The sequence below is a fragment of the Megalops cyprinoides genome, chromosome 20 (assembly GCF_013368585.1).
Source record: "Megalops cyprinoides isolate fMegCyp1 chromosome 20, fMegCyp1.pri, whole genome shotgun sequence".
Lineage (NCBI taxonomy): Eukaryota > Metazoa > Chordata > Actinopteri > Elopiformes > Megalopidae > Megalops > Megalops cyprinoides.
This window is the reverse complement of record NC_050602.1, coordinates 14,151,041-14,163,762: the sequence shown is the minus strand read 5'-3', so window position 1 is coordinate 14,163,762 and position 12,722 is coordinate 14,151,041. Positions and strand designations below refer to the sequence as shown.

Below are 12,722 nucleotides of genomic sequence, written 5' to 3'. Positions count from 1 at the left end.
GCCTCAGTCTTTGTTATAAACTATGTTACTGAAGGTCCAAGTTTTGTGACTACAAAGTCAAATTTCTCTCCAGACTTAGGAATCCAGCTGGAACTACGCATTGGCACTTTCAATACGTGCAAAACTTCACGCATGCTTTTTAAAATTGTGGTGTTAAAAAAAGCCCATGTGCAGACACAGTACACAGAGTTCTGCTGAATTACTGCGAGGAGGCTGTCCAACCAAGAAGACATGACAACAACTAAGTTTGACTCTCCAGTATACATACAGATGAGCCTCCTTTACTTCATGCTCAAAAACCCTCAGCTGAGTGACAGCTCCACTATATGTAGGATTGATGACACTCGTCTGGGGAAGCAATACAGAATATCTCAGAAACAAAGTAGCTGTAAGAAGAGCTAGGCTCAAGCTATATATATACATATAGCTATATATATGTGGGTGTGGGTGTGTGTATGTGTATGTGTGTGAGACCTTTTGGGAAAAATAACAACGAAAAATACAAAGATATCCACAGGTGTGATCATTTCACATCATTTTAGATGTCTCAGATTCTGAAAACTTCAATTTGATACTACAGTGCTGCCACTGTCTCACTGAGATAATACATTTTCAGAACGCAGTTTGTTGTATTGAAAATATATGTGTTAACATACAACCCAAATGGAGCATCAACGTCATCTGCCACTTAGGCACTCTGAATGAATCTTTGACTATACTCTCACAGAAATGTGCCACCACTTTATGGTAAAAGAGGGTGGCAATGGTTCAGCTCTGCATAGGCTGTGCTTGGGTTTTTATTATAAGTCATAGCCAGCCCTGGTCCTGCGGACCCGCTGTGTATTCTGGCTTAACTCGGCTGCTTAGATTTGATTTAGATTTGATTACTTAAACACTGATCTGGAATTAATATGTCTGCCGCTTCTCTGAAACATGTATTTCAGAAATATAAACATGTTTTGGGGGTGTATTAAAAGAAAAAAAGAAATAATTGCTTAGTCAAGATGTGCCTCTGTCAGTTTACTCATAGTGAGTTGTATTCAATTTATTTATTTATTTTTTTATTAAATGTAACTGGACCTACATTGTCTGAACAACTAAATACCCTTATTTAAGATGGCTATCCTAAATCAAGCTGGTAAAACTCACTGAAGTTTATCTTTATGATAACTTTATTTATTATCATAAATATACTTCTAAAAACACATATCTCTAAAGACGTTACACCAGATAACCACAAACATACAGCACATGAAATCCAGACTGGTATTCAAATAAGCACTTTGTAAAAGACAATGAAAACCAGCGTGCCTACTGTAGCAAATTCAAGGCTTGGGAACACTGCTTAAAACAAACACGGTTTTGACTACTGGGGACTATGTATCCTGTGAGCGTATTTTCCTGTGAATAAACTCGCAGAGCCAGTGAGAATGTGACAAAGACCATGGGCCCTGGTTTCTTCCACGCGATTCGCGTCAGCACTGATGCACTGCTTGATTGAAGCAAGTAGCATGTAGTGTTGAAACACTAACAGGAGGATGAGGATTGTGTGCATGCTGTGGTTTCAGCAAGGTTTGCTGCTGCACTGTGGGAGGCTTTGCTCTGCAAAAGTTTCAGAGGAAGTCGTTTAGCAGCAGTCTGCATAACGACCTGTTCTTGGCCACGCTGATTGCAAAACACTGATTCTAATGAGATGTCGGTGCCTGTAAAAACACTGGAGGGAAAATGGCCCCTAATGGTGTGTTCGCTGTAATTTAACAAGGATGGAAATGTTATGAGACTGCTGCCCCTTTTGAATGTGACTATTGTCCATTTCAAAAGTTTTTAACCCCAGCTATGTGCATCTGGAAAAGTTGTGCAAGGGAAAGCATTTCAGGTTGCATGGCACTGAATGCATAATGCTGACACTCGTGCAAGTTATTCAGGTTTTAATGGGTTGCTACATTCACCTAGCCATACACATAGAATTTCTATGATGGTACTAAGTTGATTTGGGTGGTTGGGTTTTGTTCTGGAAGCTGTTATGTCTTGTTTGTTAAAGCTTTGACTTACCTGAGACACTTAAAACAAAGAAACAAAATAATGACAAAAATGACTGAATAAAAGGGCTACATTTGAATGTAGCTGCAGACACGACACGCAATCCCAGTGCTAAGTGTTCTGGGCCCCTGTCTAAATCAAAGTACCCTCTACAGTGAAGGCTCTTCTTTGTAATAGCCTTTCCCCTTCTCTCTCCACATAACAGTGGGTGCCAGTGCTAAAGAGGTGGAGCACGGCAAGCTAACAAGGCCTGTTTGTTTGGGTGCTGGGCTTGGGCGTGTCAGTTTGAAGTGTGTGCCGTCATCCTCCCAAGAATTTCCACTGCAAGTCCGCTCTGTGCTGTGCAGCGTCTCGACCTGCCACTCAGCAGCCAGGGTGCAGCTGCAGGGTGGGGCCGCGGCACCGCTCTCTGCCAACACATTTTCACTGCGCCACAGGCTGCCTGCTCATTACAACTCAGTCAGGTGAAGGGGAATAGAGGGGCAGTGGTCATTCAATAAAACTAGTTTCAGAGTGCAATTTCTTTGGTTTTCAGAGAGAGCTGATGCATCTGAAGGGCTCATTTAAACAACCTCATCACTATTTTAAGTGCATAGCTGTAATGGTAATGGCATTGCCAATGGTTGTGATAGGGATGAGTAACATGGTATGACTTTGCCTGGGCGGGTCTCAGGTTGAAGTGTACCTGGGCATGTGCTCTTCCACGTCTTTGTGCTGAGACAGGCTTCTGTTCGGCCCTGTGCTATTCACATTCACACTCCCAAATCCAGGCACACTTTTTAGTAGTTCTTCAGACTTTTATTGTAAAGGTTCAAATAGATTAATTTAAGTCCCGCTTCCCCCCTTTTTATAAAAAAATTAAAGCTAGAAAAATACATTATTTTTCCTTCTTTCTTTAAATTCTCAGACGTCCTATACATAAAATTACAACAAACTGTTCATGCGGTAGACATTGCAGCCAGAACTCTTGATCTAGAAAATGATTGTTTCAAGGACATGCTTTTGGACAATGGACATCATAAAAAAAAAAATAAATAAAAAAAAACTTTTTCAAGCTTAATTTGGCTGGATCAAAACGAATCCAACTTGGACAGTCTGGATATCAGCGGGACATAGAATTCCACAGCTTTGCTGTTCAAACACATGGCAGAGTGCCCCTTCATCCCAAATGAAGAACAGAGGGAAGATTAACAAAGGAAAAGCACTTTCCCACCCTCGGTGAGGGACACGAGCTGTCCCTTTTGATGATGAGCCTAAATTAACTAAGCATAGCCAGCTTCACTTAATATCCTCCATCTTGGCTTGGTTTACATTAGCTAACTGCAAATATGTTTTTCTCCTACATACGAAAACCCAGACAGGGTTTACGCCTAAATATTGTAAAATTCATAGATAAAGAAAACTGATACAGTAGCGTTCACACTATGCCGTCTGTCAGTCAATGCAATCATTCTGTGCAGGAAAAGATTTAAAGTGGGGACAGTGCAGAAAATTGGTTTTCACTGATTCAGTAGCATACAAATAGCAAGGGTGTGCCAAGCAATAAAGCTTGGTCAGTGATGCAAATTTACTCAATAAGGAAACGAAACGCCAAGTCAAATTGCATTCCAGACTTTGAACAAAGGACATCTGGAAGGGGCGAGTGAATGGAATCTCTTTAGATCTCCCTCCAAGCACCATGCTACTGTGAATCTAAAGTAAGGTATGTGTTGTGGACGATCATACACACATGCATCTGTGCAAGAACCATTGGCCCGGCAGTGAAATATGTCTTGTGGAGCTGCTAGCCATTGTGTTCTGGCAGCAAAATGAGCCTTATTAGATGCTCTTGCATGCTGCAGCCTACACAAAGGATTTGAGATTGTTCTGAAGTAAAACATACATGGCAGTTTAGATGAAATGTACTTAGGAAGCTCTGATAATTTTACAAAGCAATGGGCTTTTTTTCCTCTACTTTCTGTCTAGAGCAGAAAAAGACTTGTCATCCATGAGTACTAATACAAAATTATTGTGAAAGACACTCACATTAGTCAGTGTGATTCACTGCGCCAACCATTAGTACTCGGGGCAATGGAAGGATATCGCTACAAAATGGTAGATCTGATCTCTTAAACACACACAATTCTCAGGATGAGTACTTCAAATGCAAGCGCTTTGAAGACAATGTATGTATCAGCCCTTGCTGATTCGAATTTGACTCAATCATTTTCTTTCAGATAAAGCAAAAGATTTCAGCCCTTAGCATACATCCAGCATTCCTTGACAATTGGGCCACCAGGAAGTTGGGGAAATGTATCCCAACATGAGGTTTTCACATTGCCTCTTCCTACATTTAGGCAGTGAGGCAGATCCAGGTGCCATTTCAGCCTTACACACACATACACGTGCAACCTCGCACAAGCATACACATACAGTATACACACTCACACACCCTCGCATTGCACATTTTGCCTTCAAAACTGTGCAACTCCTATACAAAAGAATGGCTGTGGTGTTCCCTTCCTGATGTGAGGGTGTCCCTTCTCAGACAAGTTGTCAAGCACTGTGACCACAGATCAGTACCCTCATATGTACCGTGCAGTAAAAAAAAGCGCCACATATAAATAGGTAAAAGAGAACAGTTGTGAGCAGGCCTCGCCTGCTACACCATTGTTAGGGCCATTCTGTCTGGGGTCATGGGTCCAGGTTTTACTGAGATCCACAAGTCCTCGTTTTTGGGGCTCTTGTTCTTCTTCTTCTTTTTGTCGGCCTTGGTTTTGCTGTCGCTGGCGTGGTCGCCCCGGCGACAGCAACCGCAGCAGCTGCCCTTTCGGCAACAGCAGCAGTGGCAGCACACAACCAGGGATGTGAAGAGGACTACCAGGGGCAGAGCCAGGAGCACCACCAGGCACACGGTGTTGTAGATGCCCTGGTTATGCCTGTCCACGGCAACGCTCCACAGGTCCTTAAAGAAGCTCAGCACCTCCTCACGCATGGCTCTTACGTGAATGTTTACAGCTCAGCCTAGAGGTCATACATACACAAGCAGGGCGTGTCCGTTGAAGTGAGTTTTGACTGGCACAGAGGTTAGTCGTTTCAAAGACCACAGGAGATCAGCTCCAACAAACAAAGAAATATTTTTGTCAGTCACTTGATCCTGGATTTACTGTTTTCCCAGTTTTTTTTAAATCCGACTGTTAGTCTTGGTGGTAGTTTATTTTTGACAGGGCATCATATTGAGCACCACTGTCTCAGACAGGAGAGGATGAGGTGATCAGGGAGCATCTGGATGTTATGAGGATTGGTGTATTTCAGCAACTTCAGCTGTGCTCCTCCTTGCTTTTCAGATCGCGTCTGTAGTTCCGAAGACCAAAGGAGTGTTTAGGGTTGGGTTTTATTTAAGATCTGGGGTGGGTGATTCTGATCTCCAGTCTGGAAGGTCGGGGGCGTCTGTGGAGCCTGGCGGTTTGTTTACTCCTGGCGGATTCCCCTCAGAGCTGCACTCTCCCGGGCCCCTGCTCTATTTTAATCCACTCTCCTTAGACTCTGGGAAACTCGCTCAAATGAGGGCACTTCTGTGGAGAGGAAAAAAAGAAGAGAGAAATGAATTTACAGTTGTTTTGCAGTCCCTGTGGGCCTTGCCTCTCTTGGTTAGATGTCTTATTTAGCTTGACTTTCATTAATGTTGGAGAAGCAGGCGCTGTTTCTTCTGTGTGAGTGCCTTGGGAAGGGCCAGGTCCCAACAGCAGACCTGGACTCCCCAGTTAAAGGACGGGCTGTGAAGAACATGCAGAATAAGGAGTTACTAGGCCTAGTATTGGAGGACCTTCTACCCATGGAGTTCTGATCAACCTAGGCTCTCCTTCACCCAATTCAAATAATTACTGCCAAAGTAAAAAGTCAGTTCAGAAACTGTTAGGGATTTAGAGAGAGCTAGTGAAACTGCTAGACAGTGCTTCACCAGGTCAAAGACTTGGCACCACTGGCTTAGATGTTCAGAGCTAAAAGGTTTATTACCATGGGCAAATACATACATTTGACCTGCTGATAAGCAGGAGCTCCTCTGAGGAAATGAAAAAAAGTACTTTAAGTGTGGAGAAGGGGAGGAAAAAAACACAGACATCTCAAGGGAGCACATCAAAGTTAGGTTTGAAGGACCAAATAAAAAGCAGTATCACTCGATTATCTGACAGCTACAGATCTTCAAAGCCTGCACAGAACTCTCAACCAGCAGATACCAGCCATGGAGAGGGAAATAGGCGCTGCATCTTGTTTAGGCCGTACTAACCACGTGTGAAATTGCTATGCACACTATCGGATTCATTTCCTGCCTGACTTAAGCCTGCCTGAACAACAGGAAACCGTCTACTGCTGCTGGAATAGACACTCTTTTAGGTGTTTAAGAGAATAAGACACCTTCTCTTCTACAAAGCTTAACCTGAAAGCCTCAGCATAGACCCAAATAGGACATGCTTGCTCTTAATTTCTTTTACGTCAAAGAAACATGTTAGCAGTAGTTGCTGTTCATTAGAGATTCAGATGCTCTTGGTATATTGTGCAGTCAATGAACAATAATTTGGATCTCGCACTTCATGGATTGACACCATAACAGATATCTTTGTTCTTGTATGAATCCCAAGGCAAAAATAATTTGTCATATTGTAGGAACACAACATGGATAAGAATAAAGAAATTGAGATGAACAGACGGTTTTTTTGCTTCCAGAAGTGAAATCTGAATACTGGTGTTGTGCTCAGTGTCTACAACCAGGACCGCATGATCTTGTTTCAGAGAAGCTGAAAACAGGCCTTCAGACATAAAAAGGGAAACAAGGGCAGCTGTCTATCAGGGCTCATAAACTTCAAACACCAATCTTTACACGTCAAGGATGTTCCCAATACAGGTGACACCCCCCTCCTTTCCTGTCAAAAACCAGACATTTAAAGGGTATTAACGACTTGCTACAAGGCCTACTTGTTTAATGTTTCATCTGCAAGAAGTACTGACCTCTGCCTTACCTCATTCTGAGATGTTTTCAATATCATTCAAATGAACATGCTGATTCTCTGAACTAGCCCTTCACATTTGACTCTAGAAAAAGTTCCTTCTGTAACTAAATTCAAGAAGCTGATCAAATAATTAGACTGATGCATGTTTTTTGCTCCCATACTGTTTGCATGCCTGAAGATAAGTTATAAACAGGAAGGCACTTTTGGCCACAGACAAAGTCAGGATGTAGTAGAATGATTACACAAAGCACCAGTTAGGTACAGCTGTTTAGGGACTTTCAAGAACTGCACGAACTGCAAGGGTAAAATACACAAGACTTGAACACAAGACAAAATCATAAATGTTAAGTGTGTTACTCAGGGCACACGGTGACTCCAAAGTGTTAGGTTTTTTTTTTTTGGTGACACATACCTTAAAAAAAGTGTGGGGTGTCAGCAGTCAAAAACTGTCAGGGTTACTGCCAATTCATAAATTGTTGAAGAAAGTGATAACAATATCATTCATTGGGATCTCGCTTCATTTATTTATTTCTAATTTTTGGATTTAAACTTATATTTAATGCTTGCTGTCTGCCACTCCCTTTCCAGGCATTGATTAGGTATGCCTATTCTGAGTGAAAAGGCATTGCAATGCCTTGATAAGACACAATGAATGCGAACTGCAGCCAAAAAATATATGCCACATCCTAGCATCATTTTCATTTTGCTACAACACTATGAGAATTGGTATGGGAACACTGGGTGCTAGCTGGGCCAATATCATGCACTTGATGGGGGCTGTTTGGAGCACGATTATCCGCTTGTGATATGAAAGACAAATACCGTCCTCTGGCATTACCGCTTAGGCTCAAACAGACAACCTTTGAGATCAGGGATAGAGAGGACAGTAAAGCAGAGACATGTAACATCAGATCTGTAGGAGGCTTTCACTGTAACCTAGTTTTAAGATCAGCCTGCACGGTTTTGTTTCCGAACTCTCCTTCTCTCAGATAAGAACCTTCGACCTGCCGTCAACCTCAAATTCACTTCGTCCGGGCCATTTTAAGATACACAGACTCCAGTTCAATCATGTCACTTCTCTAGGATTAGAGCTTTGGCTTTCTGTTCCTCATTCTCGTTCAGCGCTGGCGAAATCACACCCCGTCAGAGCCTGTCCACTCTTAGAGCATTCACAGGACAAATAAGGGTTCTGCACAAGTCCTTTTATTTACAAGTTGCCTGGATTTATGGGTTGATGAAATGTAAACAGTGCTGCACATACCCTCATTGCAGCCCACAACGGATCAAAGATAGCTGCTCTGTTTTGGCTACCTGACATTTTTATTCTCCATTTATTCCTAATATATTAGAATAAAACAAAGACATATATGAAGACAAACAGAATGTGCTTAAAGGCAAATAGCAGTTTGTCTGATTTATTTAGTTCCCACTCAGACAATGTGGGTTGGTGCAAAGTGTTGAACAGACACTCAACCTCTTCTAGGATGATGTGCGCAGTTAGGATGTTAGGTTATTTTTATGGCTTTACATCAAACCATGTGACCTTATGTGATTCACCACAATTTCCTCTTTGATCACTCTGCAAAACCAAAGGAGGGTAGTTACATTTTTAAAAACTTCATAGAACTTGTAGATGTTCAATACCCTCACAACAAACTATCAGTGATGTTTAATTAGCTGTGTATTCTGAAAATAAGAATAGCACTGGGTATATGTGAGAGACAAAACTCATCCATTGTTTTTTTTTTTTTTAAAGAAACATTCATAAGAGTTAACAATCTGAAAACAGATATCAAGATGGAAAGGCAAGACCCAAAGGCCCTCATTTCTGTAAAATCCCCCCTTATCTTCTTTGCAAAGTGGAGTATGACCCATGAACAAAATAGAATTTCGCATTGCTATGGTAAACAACAAATGTAAATTGTTCAAAATGGCAGGCTGTGACAAATGGCAAATCGGTTCTGATCTTGATCAGTGCACCTTTATCCTCCCCAGACAGCCTGTGTTCTCTTAAACCAGCTACAAGCATTAACCCCCAAAAACTGAAGTCATGGAAATGATGGAAAACACACACTGCATCACCCACCTTACTAAGAGCACTGTGTAATAGCAGGAACAACCACTGGTTGTGAAACCTGGACAAGTTGCTTGGACAGAGATCTGAATGCCAAACTGTCTGAAATATGACTTTGTCATACATTCTGTCTAAGACATGCAACAGCACATATACCCTCCAAACTGACTTGATGTGTCTTACCTACAGGCCTTTAGAATCAGAAATAAGGAGCATCCACATCACCATTTACAGAACAGCTTGAGCTGGGCGCCAGGAAGAAGGTACCATGGTACTATTTTAGCAGTTTATGTATATTTTTGGTTGGAGTTGTTCACACCCACAACACAGAAAAGGGTACAAGACCATTAATGTCAGGGAAATTTTGCCATCATCGATCAACAGAAGTGAAAAAGTCACATCTTACCAGCTTGTGCTGCGACAGTCTGTCCTGCTTCCTTCTTAGATCCGTTCCCTCGGCTGAGAGCAGCAAGTGCTCTTCCCTGCCTGCTCTCTTTCACCTGGGCTATGCGCGAGCTGTGTCAGAGCAGCCCTCTCACCCTTCTGTCTCTCCCTCTTTCTCTCTTCCTCCTTCAGTGAGCCATGCGTCTCACTCCCCCCTTTCCTGAGGTAAGAAAGAGCCCTCTGTCTGCGTGCACGCTCCCTTGCCTTACACGCTGCATTCTTGTGGTTAGTTTATACACTTAGCTTCTCAGTGATGTCACAGTGCAGGCTTCCTGAAACTCCACAGAGAGAGTGCACGCGCGAATGCGAGAGAGAGGGAGAGAGAGGGAGAGGGAGAGAGAGAGAGAGAGAGAGAGACGCAGGGGAGAGAGAAACAATAACAGAAACGAGAAAATAAAAGGGAGGAAAGAAACAAGAAAGCAAAAAAGAACCAGATGAAAAAGTAAACTTTTGACGTTGGTCATGGCAGTGGACTTAAGACCAAAGGGCAAATATGATTGTAGAAGTGACTGTAAATTGCTCATTGTATAATATCCCATGGATGTGATACAATTAAGATTGATCATTGCATTGATCAATCTCCTGCAATCTCCTGAACAAGAAAAAATGAATATGGCAGCTATTGTATGTGTAGTGCTACTGTGGAATACAGAGTTTTGGTGAGACAGGAGGAAGTGTGCTATTCTAATGCCTTTCAGGAAGTCTGGCCTGGAGATAAAGTGATAGACTTTAGTTTTGTGGATAGGAAACATTTTCATTTCAAGAGTAACTATACGCCTTTCTGTCTAATGTCTGTATAAACCTCTGCCTTAGGTTGGATAGTTAGACTTCTGTCTTTCTCACTTTTATACAGAGTGGGTGTATCATAACCCCACTGTGGGTGAATTGTGGGAACCCCAAACCCCCCACTTCAGTTTTCACCAGCAACAATGAATGATTTGACTTTAAAAGTAAATATATTTATATTCACAGTGCAGTTATTATTGGGAAAAAATATATCTACTGCAAACTTTGCTTCCTTCTAAAAGATACAAGGTAAATGCTGTCATAGTAAAAAAAAAAAAACTTTCGCTTTCTCTTTTTCAGTGAAGAGATATTACTAGTGACAGTTGTCTCATGTTCCACTCTGAGTTGTCCTGCATTTGGTCCCCAGGTTCAGTGCAGTAGGAGGAATTCCCCTTAGCAGTGTAGCCGTATTAAAATATGCATGACATCTTGCAGACATACCTGGTCATGGATCAGTAGCTGATCTAATCTAATTTATCAGCAGTGAAATACATAGCAGGGATGGAGGTGCACTAGAACTTTTAATTACCAGTTCCAGGACATATTTGATGTCTTTTCATACAACATTATCATCATTTCCCTGACAGAAACTACTTACAGACCGACCGATTTAAAAGGTCACATTACATCACCAGGGTGCTATGTCACCACCTGTTAAACTATTTAGTGGTTTTAAACGGATGTCATTTTCTAAAAATACATATGAAACACACACCATATATGATATACACATATATACATACATGCAAATGAAGTCTCGTACAGTTATAGAGCAGTGGTTCTCAAACTTCAAACACCAAAAATTACACAGAATTTCCAGTGTGCCATTACACAAGGCCTGGTTTGTTTCGTAAAATATATAAAAAAGTATGTTTTACAAGCCACTCTTGTTTGTGGCACCTGTAGCTTTACAAACAGGCCTATATATATATATATATATATATATATATATATATATATGTATATAATAGAATGTTACTGGAATATCCCTGCCCTGCCACTCCCTTTTACCAGTACTGAAAAATGAGAAGTGAAAGTGTGTTTCTGTGTGCCCAGGGTGGGGATAGGGGCGAAAGTCAGGTGAAGCGGAAAGAGTCACAGCTGTGTGGCGACCGGGTCGCTCTCTTCGGCAGGTCACATGACCGTGCCCTTGTCAGGCATGTGACTCCTCAGTGCCCATGGCTACAGCAGCCGCTAAGTGGTGGGGAGCATCACAGCTGAGGGATGGGACCCAGATGCACGCGCTGTTTACTTTGCCATTTATTCGCAAAGCAATATCAAGGGCAGAAGAAAACCGCATCTGCAGCAAAGCAATTTAGCTAAAAATGCCGCATGCAAACACCCTACCAGGTTAAGCTCTTTCCTTAATGGAATCCCACAAGGATACCTCCAGGGTGCTCGGGTAAATATGTCTGAATGCACTCATAGTATCTCATAGGGTGATAGAAAGAGGAGAATTAGCATTTAGGATTGGAGGTGCGGAGTGGATTCGTTGTAATTGCTTTTGAACCATGCCTATTCAATTAGGTGAACACAATAGCCATGATATGTAGGGTATGACCTAAAAAATACTAGGTAATTACTAATGCTTTTTAAATTAATAAATATCAACAAAAACACATATTCATTGAAATGCACTGATAGATTTCAGATGATGGTGCCCAAGAGAGGCGTAAAACCCCATAATATTGCTCTAGCAAAACTCTAGTGTGTAGTAATTTTCCTAAATAATGTGCCATTCACTACATGCGTCTCAACACAGAGAATGCCCATGGCAGTCACATATATATCTACCCAGACAAATTCATTTTTAAAGTGTAATAATAATTAATTAACTAGTAGTAAATACATTAAATAGTTTTTTAGAGGACTATGTCTACCTCTTTTACTTAGTTGCCCCAATCAATCATAAACATCAAGAATGACTTTAGATGGTCATTTTTTCAGTCCATTTTGTTGTTTATAGAAAATGAAGCTGAATGAAGCTACAGTAGTACAGTCTACTATAATTGTCAGTACTGAAAGACCTTTAAACAGTCAACAAATCTGTAGATCTGTAATGTATAAATCACAGCCGCTTGATGTTATTATCAGCAGGAAAAAAAACCTTCCCTATAATTTGTTATAATTCCAGAAAAATTCCCTTGTGAATGAACCCAAACACCTCTCTAAATGGTGAATGTGCCCTGAATATTGATGCCACTGTCTTGATGCCACTGACTTGACCTATCCCCTCAGTGCTGTGACGGTCCGGCTTCTTGTGGTAACCCATGACGGCACGCTTCGCTGCGTGAGGTGGCAGCTGGACAGACGCAGCTGTCAGACTGAGGGTCAGGACCTACAGCCTAGGCCTCACATCTGCCTCACGTCCAGCGGGGAGGGCTATCGCT

General features: G+C 41.8%; 1 protein-coding gene across 1 annotated transcript; it reads right to left on the bottom strand.

Annotated features, from left to right (window-relative positions):
- Positions 1-2,648: 2,648 nt before the first annotated feature.
- LOC118795676 (uncharacterized protein KIAA0040) lies at positions 2,649-9,775 on the bottom strand. The gene is made up of 2 exons (XM_036554333.1): positions 9,509-9,775; positions 2,649-5,594 (listed from the first exon to the last, which is right to left on the bottom strand). Exon 2 carries the CDS (start codon positions 5,012-5,014, stop codon positions 4,682-4,684), a length of 333 nt encoding a protein of 110 aa, XP_036410226.1. The 5' UTR covers positions 5,015-5,594; positions 9,509-9,775; the 3' UTR covers positions 2,649-4,681.
- Between the last annotated feature and the right edge of the window lie 2,947 nt (positions 9,776-12,722).

Excerpts from the sequence above, each read along its gene's own strand:
- LOC118795676 (XM_036554333.1), bottom strand. The coding sequence starts at position 5,014 with ATGCGTGAGGAGGTGCTGAGCTTCTTTAAGGACCTGTGGAGCGTTGCC.